This window comes from Budorcas taxicolor, unplaced genomic scaffold (assembly GCF_023091745.1).
Source record: "Budorcas taxicolor isolate Tak-1 unplaced genomic scaffold, Takin1.1 scaffold381, whole genome shotgun sequence".
NCBI lineage: Eukaryota > Metazoa > Chordata > Mammalia > Artiodactyla > Bovidae > Budorcas > Budorcas taxicolor.
Genome location: NW_026292240.1, coordinates 88,320 through 110,987, shown reverse-complemented (window position 1 = coordinate 110,987; position 22,668 = coordinate 88,320). Strand labels below are relative to the sequence as shown.

The 22,668-nt window shown below is 39.5% G+C and overlaps 1 protein-coding gene across 1 annotated transcript; it reads right to left on the bottom strand.

The window, feature by feature from the left end:
• Window positions 1-573: 573 nt before the first annotated feature.
• On the bottom strand, window positions 574-22,608 carry LOC128071355 (nucleoporin NUP188-like; the record flags this gene model as incomplete). Its single annotated transcript, XM_052664230.1, has 13 exons — window positions 22,583-22,608; window positions 16,885-16,939; window positions 15,486-15,559; window positions 12,636-12,720; window positions 11,999-12,079; window positions 11,472-11,516; window positions 7,458-7,550; window positions 7,201-7,320; window positions 5,108-5,319; window positions 3,958-4,072; window positions 2,901-3,101; window positions 1,942-2,031; window positions 574-639 (listed from the first exon to the last, which is right to left on the bottom strand). Coding segments are annotated over exons 8-13 (687 nt in total), but the record flags the coding sequence as incomplete, so codon positions are not given.
• Window positions 22,609-22,668: the final 60 nt, after the last annotated feature.

Genomic DNA, 22,668 nt, shown 5'->3' with positions numbered 1-22,668 from the left:
AATCTGCATTTTGCTTCCCACACCTCAGGAGAAAGAGGGTGCAATGCACAGGCCAATCACTCAGGCCATAGTTCAAAGAAAAGATTTATTCATCACCTGGGCCTTGAGGCTTGAGGCTGCTGTCAACACTAAGACTAAATACCAGTGAGAAACTGTTCTCTCCAAAGCCGAATCCTTACCCTAACCCGTAACAGTACTCTGAAAATTTCTAAGGCGGTTACAATCACCCAATGGCATGTTCAGCAATTAGAGCACTACTGGTGCCTGAGACTCTCGATGTGAAACAAAGACTTGGTGGGTAGAAGAGAGGACACACTGGCTACTACTGTGGACAGGGACTCAAGTCAGACAGAGCTACATCTTGACCCCATCCAGCAGTGGTGACTAGCTTGGGCATTTAACTTCCCATCTCTGAGCACCACATTTCCTCACACACAAAATTGAATATTATTATCTAATTTATCAATTTTTGTATAGATTACATGAGAAAACAGACTGAAAAGCTTAGTATAAGAACTAAAACAAATTCTGCGACAGAGAACACCGCAGCATGACTCCCTCTGACATACTTACTGTTCCCCAGAACAGTTCTGGGAGAGAAGGGTCTGCCAGGACTTCACATGCTGTGTCAATTACATCCTGTTGAGGAGGGAAGAAGAAAATGGCTTATTTTTCCTGGTTGAACCAGTCTTTTAGCTGCATTCTATTAAAATAAAAATATGAATAATGCCTTCATATACTATGTCAGAAAGAATTCTGGGATTAAAAAGGAATTGTAAGATGGTAAGCAAATTAACCTTTCTGAACTTCAAATTCTAACAGGGTGAAAATATTACCTGCTTCACAATGTTGTCCTAAGGATTAAATGTACAGGGATACAAACTGCAAATCTTACAATGCATGTAAATGTGAGGTACTACTAGGCCCAGCTTAGCTGAACCATCCCCCCATCTACTCTGTCCGTGGAAAAATTACCTTTTACAAAAGTGGTCCCTGGTGCCATAAGTCTGGGATGCTGCTCTAGGGAACTAGTGGATGGAGACAATGATGTGGTTTGTGGCTACCATAATTAACAGCACAGCTACAGACTAAAAGAAATCTGACATATTCATCAACCAATAATATATGGATCTAATTTATTTAGATCTTAATACAAACTTATAATAAACTCACGACATTTACAACTAGAAATTTGAGTCCTACCTTATTTGAAGATACGTTTTTCTAGATATGATAAAGGTTGTGAAGCTTCACTAAAATATTCGTATTAAGTAAATACTGTCCAGGATTCACTTCAAAATAACCAAGGAGGTGGGAGGGAGGTTCAAGAGGCAAGAGATATATGTATACCTATGGCTGATTCATGTAGCTGTGTGGCAGAACCCACAATAGTGTAAAGTAATTATCCTCCTAAAAAAAAGTAACCAAGAGGGAAAGGGCAGAAATGAGTACAATCAGCTGTGCACTGATCATTTGGAAGCTGGTGATGGATCGTGAGGGTTCATTACACAAATCTGTCTCCTTCAGTATATCTTTAAAATATTTCATTTTTTAAAAATACTGCACAAGAATTTATTAGCATCCATGGATGTTTGGGACAAATGCACTACAGAGTAAAAAAACGGGTGGTAGAACAGTATATAGATTGTGACTCCATTTCTAAAGAACTACTATATTTTTACATTTGGAAGGGAATATATCAAACTGTTAACATAGGTTATCCTGTGTGGTGGGCTTACAGTTTTTTCTTTTTATCAGCACTTTCTGACTTTTAAATCACTAATATGCACCTTTTTATAATACATTAAGTGAAAAACAGCATTATACAGCAAATTATACTTGAAGTGTATGGGTCTGTGTTGTATCAGCTCCAAAGGAGTATTTTAGGAAGAAGACTCAAGCTGGGCAGTGTAGACAGTCTCATGAAAGCCGGACACTGACCTGCTGGTTGCCCAGGGTGTGCAGCTCCAGGGAGGTCAGGACAAAAGAAAGGAGTCCATAAACACACATGCACGCAGTACTGGTGGTACACTGTAACAACAAAGGAGTCAGGGGTAGTTCCGAGTAACAACACTCTCCTCCAGGCTCGGCGTAATCCCATCACATTAATGTAGTCTCTCTAAACAGATGGGAAGAGAACCTGAGGCTTCACAATTTTCCTAACTTAGTCCCAAAATCAGGAAGACAAAGGAAGAAAGGAGAAAGCAGGAGCTATACACATTACAATACAGTCAAGAACATCAAAAGGGAACCCTTTTCAAAATGATCAAAGTTTTCATGGGGTGGAAAACCACCTCCAGCCTACAAAAAGGACAGAGTTTCTATGTGCCGGTATGAATGAAGCAGCTGCCTCAACTGTCACTGAGATATATCAACGAGTGCCAACAAGTTGGCTAAGGTTTCATTCAGTATGTCAAAACAAACTGATTAAACCATGCCACTCAAACTAAGCCCCAACACAAGACTCAAAAAGAATTTCTAATTCATCCAGTTACAGTTGAATGAATAAGCCCTCTCCAAAGATTTATCCAGTCACTATGACCAAAGTTTTAAGAGATACTTAATGGCACAGCATACCACAATGGCAAAGGGTCAGACAGAGTAGGTTCAAGAGGGACCCACCAACTGCCAATTCATTATTCCTGTGGGCAAACACCATCCCTTCTCAGTTTCAATTTCCTAATATGTAAAACAGGGTAATAATTCCCAATACACAGAAGTGTTGTGAGGATCAAACAAGATACTGTGCAGAAAATGCTGAGAACAATGTCTATCACAATAAAGGCTCTATAAAGGTTACAAAATTATCATTGTTATCCCCATCACTGACAGTCATTATCACTGTAATAATGATTCATCAACGAGCATCCACCCTGCTCTTTGCCCACTCGCATGCTCACGTCATTTCCCCCACTGGCCAGCGAGCGGAGCAGTCGGGTCAAGTACTGAAAGACATTCAGTTGGATGGCTGTCCCCCCTATCTTCCGGACCACACTGCTTGTCTCTTCTGGATTCAGAGTGTGACGGAGGAGGGCCCATGCCAAGAGCACTGGGGCATGATGCGGAATGTCCCCAAAGGTCAACATCAAACGGTCCATATCCTAATGAAAAGAGGATACATCCGTGTCACTTAACACAAAGGGTCAAGACTCTCAGAGGATCTTTCACTATGCTTAGTAAGTCTTAATATTACAGTGGCCCCTCTCTCCCATTCTAACATTTTACTCTCCCAAGCCCCCAGCCACTTCATTAAGACCCTTCAATTACTCTTCCCTTTACCCACAATTTTCTCTCTTTTTAGTTGCATCAATTTAAGATGATAAAATATATGCTCAAATGGAAACTCCTAGAAAATGTCCCTGATCCTTCCAGAACTTTCTCAGATCTCTCATTTTCTATCTTTCTGTCCATCCTATCTCAATATTCTTCCCTATTCCTCTTCTTTCACATGCTGCATAAATGCAGACAACACCCAAGGTTCTGTCCTTGGGCCCCTTTTGTCCTTCTATCATCTCCCTGAGGGACTCTACTCTTTCTCAAAGATTGAACTATCACCGCTGTGCAAATAATTAATAAATCTCAGATTTCTTCCAAATCCAGTGAACTGCTTTTTTTAAAAACCATGTATTTATTATATATTTGACCACGCCCGGACTTAGCTGCAGCACACAGGACCCTGAATCTTCCCTGCGGCATGTGGTATCTTTAGTTCCAGCATGTGGGACCTTTAGTTGACTCAGGTGCAGTTCCCTGACCAAGGAGTGAAGCTGGGTCCCTTTGCCCTGGGTGCTTGGGAGATTTAGTCACTGGACCACCAGGGAAGTCCCTTAATTAACAGTATAGAACCACAAATTCCACAATAAGGAAAATTTTATGTGGCAATATAGTTGAGTGGTTAAAAGCTTACTACTAACTACATAAACAGTCTGAAAAAATAAGAGGCTGTTTCAAGTTCACCTGACAAATAAGTCCATCCTGGGCAAACTGGTGCAGTTCTCTTCTGTCATCCAAAGCACACTTATGCAAGGATTCAATATCCATGCCTTCCACCAGGATAAGGGCACTGAAGTAGCTAGAAAAAAAACAGTATCATGGTGTCATACATGCTATTCTAAACCTCAATGGAGAATAAGGTAAAATGTAAGACACTTCAGCATCAAAAACACTGAGTTATTTTACATTCTTTTTTCATATTCAAGACTTCTAAATTCAGTAGGTATTTTACACTTCCAGCACATCTCAATTTGACCAGACATATTTTACTTTTTGGCTATACCACATGGTTTGCAGAATTTTAGTTGGCCAGCCAGGGATTGCACCCGGGTCCTCAGCAGTGCGGAATCCTAACCTCTAGACCACCAGCGAATTTCCGTGACCAGCCTTATTTTATATTAGTTCAGTTTTAACTTTTATCTTTAAATTTTATGTATTTTTGGCCACATTGTGCAGCACGCAGGATCTCAGTTCCCTGACCAGGGATCAAACCTGTGCCCCCCCTGCAGTGGAAGCATAGAGTCCTAACCACTGCTCCACCAGGGAAGTCTACCAGCCATATTTTAAATGCTTGATAGTCTCACGTGGCTTCTGCCCACTGAAGCACAGATCCGGTACTAAATGTTTCTACAGCCAACAATTATATCTAGCCCAGATCAACTCACTGGTCAAATGTGTATCTTTGTTCACAGAGGAAACAGGCTCGAAATGTGGATATATCCATTTCCATAAAATGTAAAAGTCTATATACCCTATGACCTCAAAGAGGGCAGGGAACACACCTGTCCCATCTATCACTGTTTTCTCAGCACTTGCACTGTGCTTGGTCTATAAGTTGCTCAATGGATTTTTCACAGAAGGAAACAATGAACCCTTAGATGAAAAACAGTAAGTAACAGAATAGAATGAGATACTTATTTTGAGAAAAGATATCCCTTTCAATCCAAGTCTTTACTCCCTGAATGACCTGGAAGGTAGTAGTACACTCATCTATTTCCCCAGCCATTAGTGAAAAATGTATCTAGCCCCTCCCCTCACCCATTCACAAGACCACTCTAATATCAATGCTCTAAATACTGAATAAGTTCTAAGACTTCAATTCATTCACACTTACCCAATCCGATCCACAAAAGGATCCATGGTCTCATCCACCAGGTGCCTGTTAGTCTGCCTACTACCAAATCCTTGCTCTTTAAACATCTTGGTTAACACCAATAGGTCACCAGGTGCCATCTCAAAGTATGCATAATACAGGAAAATGATTTCTAGCAGCATGGACTGCTCCCGAAGGCACTGAACAAACCAGCGAGACACCTGGCGCTCAGTCTGCAAAACCAATGAAGAAAAGGGAGTGGGAGAGAGATGAAGTCAGATTTTAAACACATTTGAATCCTTACAGTTATTTTTATTAGGTAATACATGTATAAAAATAAAATTTAAAAAAGTCTTCTCCCTACAATTTCTGTTGCCCAGGTATCCAAATCTATCCCCAGAGGCAACCACTGCTGGAGGTATTTGTCTTTCCTTCCGGCAATATGCCATACACTTTCATTCATTCAGACTAGTGGCTGCTGGGGGCCAGGTGTCACAGACTAACTGCAAACTTCCTAGGTAGACAGAAATGTTTTGTATATTGATCACAAAGGTGGTTACTGCATATAAACATACAACTGCCAAAACTCAAAATGAGTGAATTTTACTGGATGCAAATTATACCTGAATAAAGCTGGGAGATGCTACAGATTACTCATTTCAAAATGTAAGTGTGGATGCATTTATGGAATAAACTCAAAGTGAAACTACTAGGTCAAGAAATATGTGCTTTTCAATTTTTAGATATTATCACAATGTTTTCCATTAAAAAATACAGAAATTCAAACAGTAAAATATAAGTGCCCATTATCCCAACCCTTGGATGTGAATGTTTATATATGTTCATATCATTTGCCTGTTTTTTCTTCAGTTTTGCTTATTGATTTATAGGCATTCTTTCTATTTAAGAAACCTTTGTGCTATGAATTTGTCTTTTGACTTTACTTATAGCACTATTTTTGGTGTTTTGCCTTATAAAAGTTTTTGATTTGATGCTGCTGAACTTATCTTTTAATAGCTTTTGAGTTTTACTTTTAAAAGTCTTATCCACTCCCCATAAAAACAAAATCACCTCCCATGTTTCTTCTAGTACTTCTATGGTTGAATTTTTAAAATTTAAATCATTGATCCCTGATTTTCCTCTGGTAGAAGGAATAAGAGAAAGAGATATAGTCGATTTTTCTCCAGATGGTTACCCAGTAGTTCCAACACTATTGACCTTTTACCATACACGAACTTCCTATCAGCATTTGGTCCATACTAGACATTCTACTTACTATGTGCTAGTCTTCAGTCTATTTACTCATGTACCAATGCCATCTTTAAATTATTTTAGTCTTATTTATAATAAAATTAATCTTCCTTTCTCAAAAATTTCCTGGTTACTGTTACTTATTTTTCGAATAAATATTAGAACTGTATGTCTAGTTCCAAAATAAATGGCAAAGCAAATACTTGTTAGTACTTTTTCTAGAATCAGGTTAAATAAGGTCTGACACTCAGTGCTGAATTTCCATTTTCAAGAGTGTGCCATGTCTTTCCATTTGGTTATGATATTCCTTTCAGCATTTTAAAGTTCTATTCGCTTAAATTCTGGATTGTCATAAGCTTATTCCTGAGAAATCTGTGCTTTTGTTCTATAAGTGAGCCCTTCTCTTCAATTAAATATTTTAAATAATTACTGTCTATATTTTGGCTGAATTGTTTTAATAAACATGTACTGTTTCCAAAACATAAAAGATTATATTCTAATTTATAAATCTATAAATGCAGATTCGTTTAAGATTTAGGATAAAGCAATTAGACTTAATGTCATACGCTTAATAGATGAGGATAATGAAGATGAAATCTTGGGTTGAGAGTTTCATTAACCATTAAGAGAATATTTCGGGTAAGAAAAAAAAATTAACTAATTGGGTTGACAAAGTCAAGAGAAAAGCCCAAATTAAGTACCATAGTTAATGTTTTGATTCATATGACATTTTCAAACTTTTCTAAAAAGTGATAATCTATAAATGTTTTAAGTTAGTAAGTAAATCAATAATTTAACCTGGAGCTCTATAAGCAAAGATACACAATTTTCCAGAGTTACAGGAGGGCCCAATAACCACATACCATGAGGTTTCCATGTGTCTCCCATGTTGGTGCTTCAGTTTTATAAAGCTCTTCAAACTGCTGTCTATATTTTGTAACTAGCTCCTTTTCCAATTTATCCACACAGTCGGCATATTCAACCTTAAAAAAATTCAAAACAGGGTAACTTGCATCTTTAGTAAAAGGTAAATATTCAAATGAACAGAAATATGAATAAATTATTGAAAAAGACTAAATTTTACAGGGTAAAGAGAACCAAGAGGACTAAATGGACTTACCCTATAGGGGTGTCTTTCATCTTGGAAATAAGTGAGAAGGTGTAAGACACAACGAAGAATACAGGTTCTTTCTTCATAGTAATAATCCGCAATCTGGGAAGAACCCAAAGATTCAAAATCAGTTACTCACCTCTGCATAGAAGATATTCAATTTTAAATTTACTGACAAAGAAATCACTTAAAAATGTGAAAGGAGAAGTTCCTGAAAAACTGCATATATAATTCCTTGAACTATATAAGAAATTACAGAAATGGAAACACAGTGTTAAGCCAAAAAAGCAAAAGATCTTCTTGAACTAGGATACAAGTACAGTCATACAAGATAAAAGGAATTATTTAATAATAAAAATAAGTTTTCTAGCATGATTTCTTATTTCAGCATTCAAGTAACAAATAATGCTATAAACTGACAGGCCAAATACATGAAAGCATATATAAAAATATCACTAGTGTATGTCCTAATTGCTTGCAACTGATGTTTAATGAGAACAGGAAACTACTTCAGAATTCATGGTCAAATTCCATGTTAAAATGAGATCCTATGCCCACTCTCACCATTTCTAGTCAACACAGGATTGAAAGTCCTAGCCACAGCCATCAGAGAAGAAAAAGAAAAAGTATCCAAATTGGAAAAGAAGTAAAATTGTCATTATATGCATCTGACATGATCCTATATATAGAAAACCCTAAGGATTCCACACAAAAACTACTGGAACTGATAAACAAATTCAGCAAGGTAGCAAAATACAAGATTAACATAAGAAATCTACTGCATTTCTTCACACTAACAATGAAATAATCAGGCAGGGAAAGTAAAAGAAAAAAACCCTTTTAAAACCACATCTAGATAATCAACAAGGATCTACGATAGAGCACAGGGAACTCTACTCAATATTCTATAATAACCTACATGGGAAAAGAACATGAAAAAGAATGGATATATACGTATTCATATAACTGAATAGCAAGAAGAGATAAGAAAGCCTTTCTCAGTGATCAGTGCAAAGAAATTTATGAAAACAATAGAATAGGAAAGACTAGAGAGCTCTTCAAGAAAATAGATACCAAGGGAACATTTCATGCAAAGATGGGCTCAACAAAGAACAGAAATGGTATGGACCTAACAGAGGCAGAAGATATCAAGAAGAGGTGGCAAGAATACACAGAAGAATTACACAAAAAAGATCTTCACAACCCAGATAATCACAATGGTATGATGACTCACCTAGAACCAGACATCCTGGAATGAGAAGTCAAGTGGGCCTTAGGAAGCATCTCTACAAACAAAGTTAGTGGAGGTGATGGAATTCCAGTTGAGCTATTTCAAATCCTGAAAGATGATGCTGTGAAAGTGGTGTACTCAATATGTCAGCAAATTTGGAAAACTCAGCAGCGGCCACAGGACTGGAAAAGCTCAGTTCTCATTCCAATCCCAAAGAAAGGCAATGCCAAACAATGCTCAAACTACTGCACAATTGCACTCATCTCACACGCTAGTAAAGTAATGCTCAAAATTCTCGAAGTCAGGCTTTAACAATACATGAACCTCCAGATGTTCAAGCTGGTTTTAGAAAAGGCAGAGGAATCAGAGATCAAATTGCCAACATCCGCTGGATCATCGAAAAAGCAAGAGAGTTCCAGAAAAACATCTATTTCTGCTTTATTGACTATGCCAAAGCCTTTGACTGTGTGGATCACAACACACTGTGGAAAATTCTGAAAGAGATGGAAATACCAGACCACCTGATCTGCCTCTTGAGAAATCTGTATGCAGGTCAGGAAGCAAGTTAGAACTAGACATGGAACAACAGACTGGTTCCAAACAGGAAAAGGAGTACGTCAAGGCTGTATATTGTCACCCTGCTTATTTAACTTATATGCAGAATACATCATGAGAAACGTTAGGCTGGATGAAGCACAGGCTGGAATCAAGATCGCTGGGAGAAATACCAATAACCTTAGATATGCAGATGACACCACCCTTATGGCAGAAAGCAAAGAACAACTAAAGAGCCTCTTGATGAATGTGAAAGAGGAGAGTAAAAAAGTTGGCTTAAAGCTCAACATTCAGAAAACGAAGATCACGGCATCCAGTCCCATCACTTTATGGCAAATAGATGGGGATACAGTGGAAACAGTGGCAGACTTTATTTTGGGGGGTCCAAAATCACTGCAGATGGTGATTGCAGCCATGAAATTAGAAGACGCTTACTCCTTGGAAGAAAAGTTATGACCAACCTAGATAGTATATTCAAAAGCAGAGACATTACTTTGCTAACAAAGGTCCATCTAGTCAAAGCTATGGTTTTTCCAGTAGTCGTGTATGGATGTGAGAGTTGGACTATAAAGAAAGCTGAGGGCTGAAGCATTGATGCTTTTGAACTGTGGTGTTGGAGAAGACTCTTGAGAGTCCCTTGGACTGCGAGGAGATACAACCAGTCCATGCTAAAGGAAATCAGTCCTGAATATTCATTGGAAGGAATGATGCTGAAGCTGAAACTTCAATACTCTGGCCACCTGATGCAAAGAACTGACTCACTGGAAAAGACCCTGAGGCTGGGAAAGATTGACAGCGTGAGGAGAAGGGGACAACAGAGGATGAGATGGCTGGATGGCATCAGCGACTCGATGGACATGAGTTTGAGTAAACTCTGGGTGTTGGTGATGGACAGGGAGGCCTGGTGTGCTGCAGTCCACGGGGTCACAAAGAGTCAGACATGACTGAGCGACTGAACTGAACTGATAACTGAATCACTGTGCTGTACACTTGAAACTAACACAATATTGTAAATCAACTATACTTCAATGTAAAATTTTCCAAAAAATTAATAAATAAAAAATCACACCAAAAAAATAAAATACTCAGGAACATACCTTACCAAAGAGGTGAAAAACTTATAAGCTGAGAACTATAAAATATGAAACACTGATAAAGGAAATTGAAGATGATTCAAAGAAATGGAAAGATATTCCATGCTCTTGGACTGGCAGAGTTAATATTATTACAATGGATTCTTTACTGTCTAAGCGACCAGGGAAGCCCATTAAAATAGCAATACTACCCCAAAACAATCTACAGATTTAATGAAATCCCTATGAAATTACCCATGACATTTCTCATAGAAGTAAAACAAATAATATTGAAATGTATATGGAACCATAAAAGACCCAGAATTGCCAAAGCAATTCTGAGGAAAAAGAACAAAACTGGAGGCATCACGTTCCCAAGTTTCAGACAATACTGCCAAGCTACAGTAACCAAACAGCGTTGCATTAGGACAAAAATCGACATATGATCAATGGAACAGAACAGAGAGCCCAGAAATAAACCCACACACCTACAGTCAATCTTCAAAAAAGGAGGCAAGAATATACAATGAAAAAAAGATAGTCTCTTTAGCAAGCGGTGTTGGGAAAGCTGAACAGCCACACGTAAATCAAGTTAGAAGTTACGATACTTCCTCATACCACACACAAAGATACACTCAAAATGTCATAGACTTAAATATAAAATATGATACCATAACAACTCCTAGAATAGAACAAAGGCAAAACATTCTCTGATATAAATTGTAGCAATGTTTTCAACACTTAGATCAGTCTCCAAAGGCAACAGAAATAAATAAAAGCAAAAATAAACAAATAGGACCTAAGCAAAGTCACAAGCTTTTGCATAGCAAAGAAAACCATAAACAAAATGAAAAGACAACTTTGGAGGTTGGGGGAAATAAAGAAATTAAAAAATTCAAATTAGTCCTACTGCATTTACACAGAGAGAAAAAATATCCATGGACCAGTTCCCATTTCCAGTGGCTGAAGAATCTGTCATGGAAAAAGGCTTCAGTTGGGTCCAGTGGAAAGCCTCTTGTTTCACAAATGAATTAATGAGCTTGTTCATTACGACATCAATGCTTACTCAACAAGAAGTCAAAGCCAGCAGTGCTCAGGAGAACTCGGTCAAGAAGCTGTTGCCCAATTTTACATCAAAGAATGGAAATGGTGACTAGCACTGACCTTCAGGATTAAGGCCTGGCTCTGCCTCTCATCTTGCAGCACCGTCTGAAGGAAGAAAGAGCAGTCAAAGAGCCATCTTACAAGCAAAATCAATTAACAAAGAAAAAGGTAAGCATCTTCACCTTATTCTTCAAGATTAAAACTGCTCATTCATCTCTGGATGTGTTTTTTACCTAAGTATATCCAAGTCTGTGCTTAAAATCCTGCCGCTCTCCTCTGGCCTGTTTTCTCATATGAAAAATCAGGGGCTGGAAAGGCTAGACGTTATCTCAGGTCCTTTTCAGCTCAGACACCCTGTGATTCTATGATTAACACATTAATCTTTGGCCTTTCAACCCCTCCACATCTGAGGATGGACACCAACTTAAGCATACCTCTTTTAAAGTTTACAAGGTTTTTCCTGAGAATGGCTGTATCTAATCACCCATCTCTGCTGCAGAGAACTGGTACCAAAACTATATGAAGTGTCTAAAATCAACAAGGAAAAGGACAAATGCAGGAGAAGGAAGCTGGACATAACTACAAACCTTTAGCGAGTCCCGAGTACCTCTGTAATCCTCTTGAAGGTAACACTGGAGTAACTGCACACTCTGTTCTTCATCAAGACCCTACAAACAGAAGCCATAAGGGAGGAACAGTCACCTCGAGTCAGAAACCACACAGAGCATGCAAAGCAACCTGAAGTTCTGTCCTCTGGAATGAACACAGAACTTGAATAAACAAAAATTCTTTTAAAAGATTTCATAAACGTAACAATTTTAACTCAATAGGAGAAAAAAGGAGCAGCCACTGACGTGCAATTTACAGCCAATTAAATTTACATGTCAGAAACAACTGTGCTCATTCACCAAGCAGATTAACATAGCATGATCTGGGTTTCCAAAATTAAAAGGAAGCAGCTATGTATTTAAATACAATCTAGTCAACTTGAACACCACAAGCGTGCTGAAGATGACTCTATGATGTGCAGTAAACAGGATCAGGCAATTTGACTTGTGGCTTTTAGCAAGAAGAGTTGCTGCCTGGGCATTTTTGAAATATAATATGCTCTATTTAACTCTAAAACTGAATCAAACTGAATTTTCACCAACAATCACTAACAGTAAAACCATGCATATCCACCTTACAGGTAATAAACTGAAGCCAGTGTTAATTTTTACTCACCAAAAACTTGCTGATTCTTAAACCCAGTTCCTTCAGTGGTGAAGCTACATCTTTACTAGCTTTCACTTTTTCAGCTGAACTTGGACTATGAAAAGAAGAGTGAATCATTTTTTCATTCTCAATGACTCTCTACGGGTTTTAAATGAAAATACTTAACCTTTCTCTGCTCTTTAGGTGCCTATAAAACACACACACACAAGTTCATCTCTACAGATTTTATAACACAAAACTATGTCTAAGTAATAAATATAGTATATGTCTGTTACAAACTATAGTTGTAATTACATTATTTGTAGTTATACTTAGTGACATTAATTATTTTGATCCTTAGAACTATCCTGGAAGGCAAACATTACTATCCCCATTTTGCAAATGGAATTACCAACACTTAGGAAGAATAAATAACTTACCAAAAATCTCACAGCTAATAAAGTTGACATGAAATTTAAAACCAGTCTGTTAGCATACATACATATATTACCTAGCTATGTCCACTGGGAAGGCCTAGATGCTACAACATCCCAGCAGCAGCGAACACACCCAGCACCCGGATCTTTATTTCTAACATCATTCTCTAATGAAAGGTATTAGGACTCCTTGGAGAATTGGCTGAGTCCAGAGCTGGGGTGGGGAAAAGACTAGATGAGCCTGGAGCATCTTGTAATGCCAAAGAGTAAGAAAATACTCAGAAAACAAGAGGATGGGGACAGAGCAAAAATCTGAAAGGATGCCCCATGGCCAAAGTTGGAACAGGTATAAACAAAGTATGAAATAAATGAGTCCATGATGATCTAAATAAATGAAAGAGTGAATACATATATACATAAAACAAACGGGGGAGAAGGGAACAATCCTCCTTACAGAAGAAGTTCAGTAACACACATACATGCTACCCCTTTCAGGAGGTGGTTTAATCCCACTACACCCCCAACACTCAAAGTAGGCTATACCAAGTGACTCACTTCTGATAAATAGAGGAGGGGAAGAGAAAAGTGACTTTACAGAGTAGACATCTGGCAAACGCTACCTTACCCAAGTGAGCAAGGTTAACATCACCAGTGACTTCATGTGGGTAACATGTATCCTCTGCCATGATATGGTAAGAATGAGACTTCACCACTGTGTATTCTTTCCAAAAACCCACCACCTCAATCTAACAATAGTAATAATAATAATAATAAATCATACAGTTCTAAATTGAAGGCATTATACTACAAAATACTTGACCAGTCTTCCTCAAAACTATTTGAAGTCATGAAAATCAAGGCAAAATTGATATACTGTCACAGCTAATAGCTAAGGGGACATGACAACTAAATATAATGTGATTCCCGGGTCTGAATCCTGAAATAGAAAGAGGACATTAAAAAAAAGTCTTTAATGGCTAAAAATCTGTGTTAAATTCAAATTAAGCCTGCAGTTTAAAAAGAAAAAAGTCTGTCAGACTTTAAATCTCATATTATTACAAAGGGAACGTTTATCTTAAAAAAAAGAAACTCATACCACAAATGCCCATTCTGTGAACTGAAGCATATTGTTGTTGGATTTGTTTTTTTAAGAGAGACTCACATTTCACAGAAAATTCACAACACAAAGGCTACTATAAAGTTAAACAACAAGTTCTGAAAGAGGCAACACAGAATGATGATTAAGAACACAGACACTGGAGTAAGACTGCCAGGTTCGAATCCTGGTTCTACCACTTACTAGCTGTGTGACCTTGGGCAAGTTACTTAACCTCTTTGTGTCTCAGTTGCCCCATCTGTAAAATGGAAACAATAATAAAAATACCTAAACGTGATCATATAGTGCTTATCTTCTTTAAGTTCATCTATCCTAGATACTTAGTATTTACAGATTAAAAAAAACATGATATCTAGGAGTTACTTCAATGTAACTATGGCAGAAGGGAAAAAAAAAGTTCTTCACTAACATAAGGGAATGAAGATGGAAGGCGACGATGTAATAAAATCAACAGGTGTTCAGAGATAGAAGGGAAGTGGGGGCAGCTTGGGAACCGTGAGGCATAACAGAATGAGATCTGGACTAGGGATTGAGAGAGTCTGGTCCTATAAGGTTTACTCTCTTTTTAACCACTTTATATTTTATTATTCTTTTCCACTGCCCAGCAAAAAAAAAAATCTATTCAAACAAAGAATAAAAATATTACCTATCTCAAAGAGCTGTTGCAAGGATTAAATAACTTACTTTAAGTCTAGTGCTTAGAGCAGTAATTGGTACACAATAAACAATACAGAAGTGTCAGCTGCTATTCTCCTTGGTCACTGCTATATCTTAGCATTTGGTGCTGACAGTTTCTCACACAAACATGATGGACTGAAATAAATATTAGGAGTATTAATTGAGTATTTAATAAAGCCTCATTCCCAATACTAGGGTTATACAACAGATTCGACAAAACTGTATTTCTAAAAGGATTTTCCTTTTCTTCAACAGACAGAAAAAAATGTGCCATACTCTTTTTCCCTGGTTAACCAAATTATGTTCTCTGGTCTAACTAACCCATTAATATCATAAAATCCTACATGAGGTGTATTATCATATGTGAAACAGATCGCCAGTCCAAGTTCAATGCATGAGACAGTGTGCTCAGGGCTGGTGCACTGGGATGACCCCGACGGATGGGATGGGGAGGGAGGGGGGTTCAGAATGGGGAACATATGTACACCCATGGCTGATTCACGGCAAAAACCACTACAATACTGTAAAGTAATTAGCCTCCAATTAAAATGAAACACAAAATAAAATAAAATCCTACATGAGGATGGTTTCATCTATCCCAGGTTCCTCGGGGAAATTATTCAAATGAGACCCACAGAATAGCCATACCTGGGAGGTTTATAGTAAGAAAGTCCTTCTAACAGCCGCTGCCAATGTTTATTCAGCTCTGCCTCAATCTGATTCTGGGAAAAAAAGAAGGAAGTTATACCAATGCGATTTTAATCAGATTCTACGATCACACTGAAGATAACATATTCCTTTGAGTCTTTTTAACATGTATCTTTCCCCACAGCTGAAATAATTTTGAATATAGAATTCTGTAGCCTGCTTTTCTTTGCTTAACATTCTAACATAATGATTTAACCTTATTATGAAAATCTTGATAAACATCCTTTCTAGTGGTTGCATAATATTTTATCAAGTGACTAGATCATAATTCATTTACCATTCTTCTAATATTAGATATACTTAAGCTGGCTGTAATTCTTTATTCATATGAATAATACTATGGTAAAGAGCTTATGCCCAAAATTTCTTCAGTACTTCTTTCTTTTAGATATATTCTCAGAAGTGGAATTATCAGAAGAGGGCATACAAAAAAAATATTAAAACTCTAGAAAAGATGTAACATTTATTATGTTAATTATAATCACAACACTAGTAATAACTGAACGTCATCTTAACACTTTAGGGCTTCCCATGTAGCTCAGCTGGTAAAGAATCCGCCTGCAACACAGGAGACGCCGGTTCCATTCCTGGGCAGGAAGATCCGCTGGAGAAGGGACAGGCTACCCACTCCAGCATTCTTGGGCTTCCCTGGTGGCTCAGCTGGTAAAGAATCTGCCTGCAGCGTGGGAGACCTGGGTTCGATCCCTGGGGTGGGAAGATCCCCTGGAGAAGGGAATGGCTACCCACTCCAGTAGTCTGGCCTGGAGAATTCCAGGAACTCTATAGTCCACGGGGTCGCAAAGAGTCGGACCACACTGAGCAACTTTCACTTTTGTTTTAACACTTTATCCTTACAGAGTCAGAAATGGGGGATGAACATGAAGAATTGTTCTTTACTAATTATACACTTGGAAATGCCCTAAAAACCTCAGCCTGTGACCTAAGCAGCTAGCTAAGTGGAAAAGGACGAAAAGGCAAGTCAGTATGAGATAGAGGAAAGATCTGAGAATCTTTCTTAGCCTGCAGTGGTAAAACGGTTTTTGTACCCCTACCCTCAGCAGCCAATCAAGCAGCACTGGTATCTTTTTAGAAAAGGAATCACTAAGATACAAAGAAAAGTAGAGACTTGGAAAACTTCAGCAACTAGGCTGTAAGACAATACTGCATTTCGGTAAAGAGAACTGGGGAATGCATAATGCTTCTTTTAGAAATATAATGGGAATTAATTTTAGGAATAAAAAAAGGTGTTTACTTCCTATTTCAAAGAGGAGGAAAATATTTTTGGGTAATAAAAGCTACACAAAGAACCACAGAATCCATCCAAGAACATACCACTTACCAGTTCTCTCAGAGCTGACCTTCCTAGCAGAATTGTCCACAGTTCTCTACTGCTCCTGAAAAATGATAGAAAGCAGAGGTAAGTTTCCTCTTTTGGAAAAAAAAAAGTATATTTTAGAATTAATGAAACATAGTAATTAATGAAATACAGTACATCTTCTACGCTAAGAAGATGCTTCAATTTAGTATTTCTGTCTCCTCCCTTTTCATTAATATGTAGTGACTAATAAGGAACAAAAATCTAGAAAAAGACTAATCTATTTCAGGACTCCCATCACCTCCAGAAATACATGACATAATGTACTTTCTCAATCAAGCAAAGTCTAACAGTCATTACAAATGGCACTCGTTCACTCACTCCTTAATGAATTCCCACTAGGTGGTATCTGCAGTGCTAAATACAGAAGCCAAATAAAAACACAGGAGAGGTGGGGCCAGGTCTTGGTGTCAAATGGTGGTCTCCAGCACAGCTCACCCCAATGAGTACTCCCTAGTACCTGTGCCACCAGTGTCCCTGACCCCACAGTGAGTCACAGTTGCCCTCCCACCCTGCCCGGCTTCCCAGAAAGACCCTCCAAGACGATCAGCTCATCACTCAACAACAGGCATATGAAGATTTCTGGAGAAATGTGCCATCTCTGGGAAATATGGAGACTGAGATGAAAAAAAAGTGAGTCCTTCAATAAAAGTACATCACAGCAAGACGACAAAAAGCGTGAAGGAACACGGTGAACCGGTGCATGTATCGCCCAGAACAGCCTCTGTCTTCTCTTTAGCATGGAGCCACAGAAGCAAATTCCGCTTCCTACATCATACTTTCATATATGCTTTGCTCAGATTCACCAACTATTACTTATTATTTTCTTTCTCCCTCTTTGCATCTGTATAATTATATATAATACAAACATGCATATATCTGCATATGTGTACACATGCACACATTTCCCCAAAACTATACAAAATCGTATTAGAGACACATTCCTTTATCTGTAAACATTTCAGTGTGTTTTTCCTAAAAGCAAGGACAACATCTTACACAGTCCAACTATCAAAACCAAGAAATTAGAACTTTCCTGGTAGTACAGTGGGTAAGAGTCCACCTGCCACAGAGGAAGGAGCCTGGCAAGCTACTCATTCCATGGGGTCGCAAAGAGTCGGACACAACCGCGCGACAAAGCACAGCACAGCCCAGTCAACGCAAGGGGCACGGGTTCAATCCCTGGTCTAGGAAGATTCCACGTGCCGTGGAGCAGCTAAGACTCTATACCACAACTACTAAAGCCTGCATGCCTGGAGCCTATGCTCTGCAGCGAGAAGCCACCGAAGCCCCCACACCGCAACAACGAGCTTCCCCCAGTTGCCGCAAGCAGAGGAAGCCCAAGTGCAGCAAAGAAGACTCAGCGCAGCCAATAAATAAATAAATGGGGAAAAAAACAAACTGATACCAGAAAAGAAAGCACGCATATGGTCCCTGCTCCCATCCAGTGAGCTCTTCAAATATACTCCCAACTATGCGCTAACTCCATTTCCTTCCCTCAGCCATGCCTTCGGAATTTCAGGAAAACTTGCTTTGTGTTTTGGTTTTTTTTAATCTACAATTAAATTTCAAAATGCAGCCATTAAGAAATTATCTCAAGAAAGGATTATAAAAAGCATAGGGATTATATTTGGGGAGATTCTAAGTAAGCCCTAGAAGAGTTACCTGAAACAATTAACACTGTTTGGAAAGCCTATCTTCAGAGAGAAGATGAAAAGGTCCTAATAAAATATATTAGACAGTTACCAAGAAGAATGCAAGTTATATAAACTATGAGGATAAATTGAAAAATCTTTTCCTCATCAAGGCAAAACACAAAGCACTAGCCCTATCTATTTAAAAATGGTCTTTCAGGATTTTTCCATCAAAAGAGGATTAAATTAGACATCTTAAAATCATAAATCTCTCCCCTAAGGGTTAACGCTATTAAGAAAACAACTTCGATTCGGCTGAATCAATAATCACCAACTCCCACAACTGCACTGTGGAATCACTATAAATCATTTTTCTGATAACAAGAAAGCATTCACTATTTTAAAATTAGGAGATTAGATCCAGTTGATGAAACAAGTATACCCTTTGTACTGATAAACTATATTAAAAGGTATGACTAAATCAAGCCCTAAGAAATTAAAGACAGAAGCAAGCTGTTTAAAGAAATGTATAGTAAATTTTTAAAGAATGCCTTTTGTAAAGACAATAAGCATCTAACCTATTTGTTTGGTAAATCTGACTTAGCAAAAAATAAAGGGAGGCTTTATTTAAAATGTCATATACTGAGCAACTTGACTTCGTTCACTTCTTACTTTATCACTGGAGAAGGAAACGGCAACCCACACCAGTATTCTTGCCTGGAGAATCCCATGCCCAGAGGAACCTGGCTGGACACGACTGAAGTGACTAAGCGGCAGCAGCACACTACTTTCACTTTACCCAAGACAGCTTCTGGTTTGCACCAAAAACATCAGGTATCTATCATATAATAAATAGCTAACAATGGGGCTAACAGTATCCCATAGTTAATGGAAAGAAATTTATTATTAACTGAAGGCTCTGGTATGCTCGAGTTAAATTACTCTTTCTGGATCGTACATCTTCCAATTTCAGAAGCGTGGGCACCAGTGAGCTCTAATTTATCGGCATTTGCCTTCAGAACTTTGATCTCTAGCTAAGCAGGTAGCATTGATTCCCAAGAGACTCAGAATACCACCACCTGTACTCAAGGACCACCTGCCAGGATCCAGAATTCTTTGTTTACTCAAATTCAAGCTGTGGGTTATTTGTTACACTAAAATCCATACAGTTCAAACAAACAATTTCCCAAAAGAGTGTTTCTCAGAATGAAGTTGGTCCTCAGGCCAAACAGCCAAATCAGCTGAAAACAATACAGTAACATTGCAGAACCCTGGTCATTCCCAGAACCACACTTTCTCAGAGGTTAGGCTTGGGAAATCTACATTTTAAAATCAATTCCTAAATCACCACTGCTGGAGGGCATCAGTTTGTCTCAGAGGAGCAGGTCAAAGACCTGGTCAGTATAGATTATTTTGCCTTTTATGTCTGACATATCGGCTTTTTTGGGGGGTGGAGAGGGGAGAAAAAGATTCTGCTACAAAACAAGACTGAAGTAATGCAGTAACTTTTATACTTACTAATTAAAAGAAGAAAATAGCTATTTCTTTAGAAATATTCTCATTTGCAAAACCAAGTCATAGCATGGTCTTTTTGTTATAAGGTGTCAAAAATAATGTTTATTGAATACAAGTTGGATAACAAGATGAGCCAACATTTACTGAGCAGTTATGTGGGGGACTGTGCTAGGTCTGTAATGCTTTGTCTTACTGAATATTTCAACTGACCTATGAGGCAAATACTATCCGTATCATCTCATCAGGAAACTAAGGTTTCAGAGTGGTTAAGTAACTTCTGTAAGGCCACAAAGCTAATATTTAATGGAACCAGGGCTTGAACCTAGGCTTGCAAGACTCCAAAGTTTAATCATTATAAGACAGGGCCTCAAGTTGCACCCAGGAATTCACTCTGCAAGCAGATAAAGACTGAGGTGAAGTTTTCTGTCCTACAGTGGTATATCATACTCTAATACCGGGGCTGGCACACAGCAGGCCACCTCAATGAGAAGCCTGCGCACCACAACAAAGAGTAGCCCCTGCTCACCACAACTGAAAAAAAAAAAAAAAGCCCACACAAAAGCAATGAAGACCAGCAGAGCAAAAACTAACAAATCAATTAAAAAAAAAAAAAAACAAAACTCCGAGTCCCTTTCAGACCTGCAAACTAACTGGAACAGAAAAACTAGAAAAAAAAAATTACATGCAGAAGTGCCAAGACATGGCAGAACAAAAGAGAAAACTGTACCTTATCAGAAAGGAAATCATCCTGGAAATGAGTGTTACTGGCTCCTCAATTCCTACACATTTATGATCTAGGAATAACGGAAACCAAATAAATCTAAGACCTTCACGACACTCATAAACTTAGTGATGGGAATGATAAAGGATGTTAAACATAACACATTCAGCTAAAAAGTAGAAAGTACCAAAGGGCAGGACCCTAACAATTAGACACTCAACAGACAAGACTGGAATTGTGATGTCCAATTCAAGCCTCAGGGTAACATTATCTACATATACTTTCAAGAAATGAAGTAAGTGCTACAGTATCTGTCATTTATTTGCACAATAAGTAAATAAATTTGAGCTAAGTACAAACTAAGGCACAGAAATTAAATAATTTGCCTCAAAAGTGAGATTCAAAAAATTTATTGACTTGCAGCCTAATGTTCTAGCAGACAACATGGAACTCCACTTCTCTAAAAGCTGGAGTAGGTGGAAATAGGAAATAATCAGAGATATCCACGTGGTTGGAAACCTTTGGATGAAAGCAACTAAGAGATTGGAAATACCACCAAAGTAAAAATCCCTTTCATTAAAGAAGCCGCCTTGCCCTGCAGGAGCTAAACTTTACCCAAGATCCACAAGGACTGTAACATAAGCCTGAGAAAAGGAAAGCACGGTGACCACGATGCTGCCCGACATTAAGAGCTGACATGACACAACGGCAGGAGGAAGAAGCAAACCGGTTCTCACAAAGTTCAGAAGCAGTTCAATGGACATTCCAAAGATGAAAATCTCACTCGAACAGAGAGGTGAAAGAAGTGACAAGTGGAATAAACATTTACTGAGAGTCTATTACTGCTCTTCTGGGTGTTGAGGCTACAGCAGTGAAGTGGACAAAAAAGTGGGGAGACGTTACTGGAACAAGGGGGGAAAAAAAGTGGCAGGGGCGGTTGGGCGGGACGGGTGGAAGGGAGAATGGAGAACACTTTGAAGCTGCAAGTGAGAGATGCAAGTGCGGCAATCCGGCTAAAGCTTCCGAGTGGGACACTCCAGCTGGGAGCTGGGTTTGTGAGTCATCTGTAAATTACAAGGTGCCTTCCCAGAGTTGTGGGAGTTCGAGACGATAACGCGGAGAACCAGAAAGCGCGTCGCCAGGGTTTGGCGCTAGTACGCTAGTAAGAACTGTCTTTTTAATATTTTCTCTTCCTGCCCTTTTAAAGCCCAGTAACAGCGCCCGGGATGCCGACTGAAGGAATCGGTGCAAGAGAAAACGACTAGATGGATGAATGAAAGAGCGGCGAAAAGGGCAGAAACCGCAAGGAGGTGGTTCCGCCACTCGCGAAACAGACCTCCCGGCGAGAGCACATGGCGGAACCGGGGGAGAGCCCGCCGGGCACGGGAGGCTGCGGCGGGGACCGGGTGGGGGCTCCCCCGGGCAACCGCGAAGCGCCCCGTCGCGCCTCGAGGGAGCGTCACACCGGACAGGAAGCGCGGGGAGGGGGGGAGGGGGCGCCGAGGGACGCGCCGCCGGGAGAGGGTAGGGAAGGAGAAGGGCCGGGTGAGGAGACGGGAGGCCGGCGCCTCGGGAAGGGGGGAGGCGCCGGCCCCCCTTTCACAGAAGTCGCCTCATATCGCCGCGCGCGGGGACCGTTTGGCCGTAACCGCCTCCCGTCCCGGCGCCCGTACACCTAGCCGGCCTTCATCCTGCCACTGCCGCCACATCTCGCCCTCAACTCCCGCCCCGGCTTGCGCTTGGTTTGGACCCCGCGCCTCAGTCATCCCCGCCGACTCGGCCCGCTCCGCACCTCACACACGGACCGCCGGCGGCAGCCGCCATCTTCGCGCGCGCGCGCGCCCCCAGCCCCGCCCCCAGACGCCACGCCCACGTGAC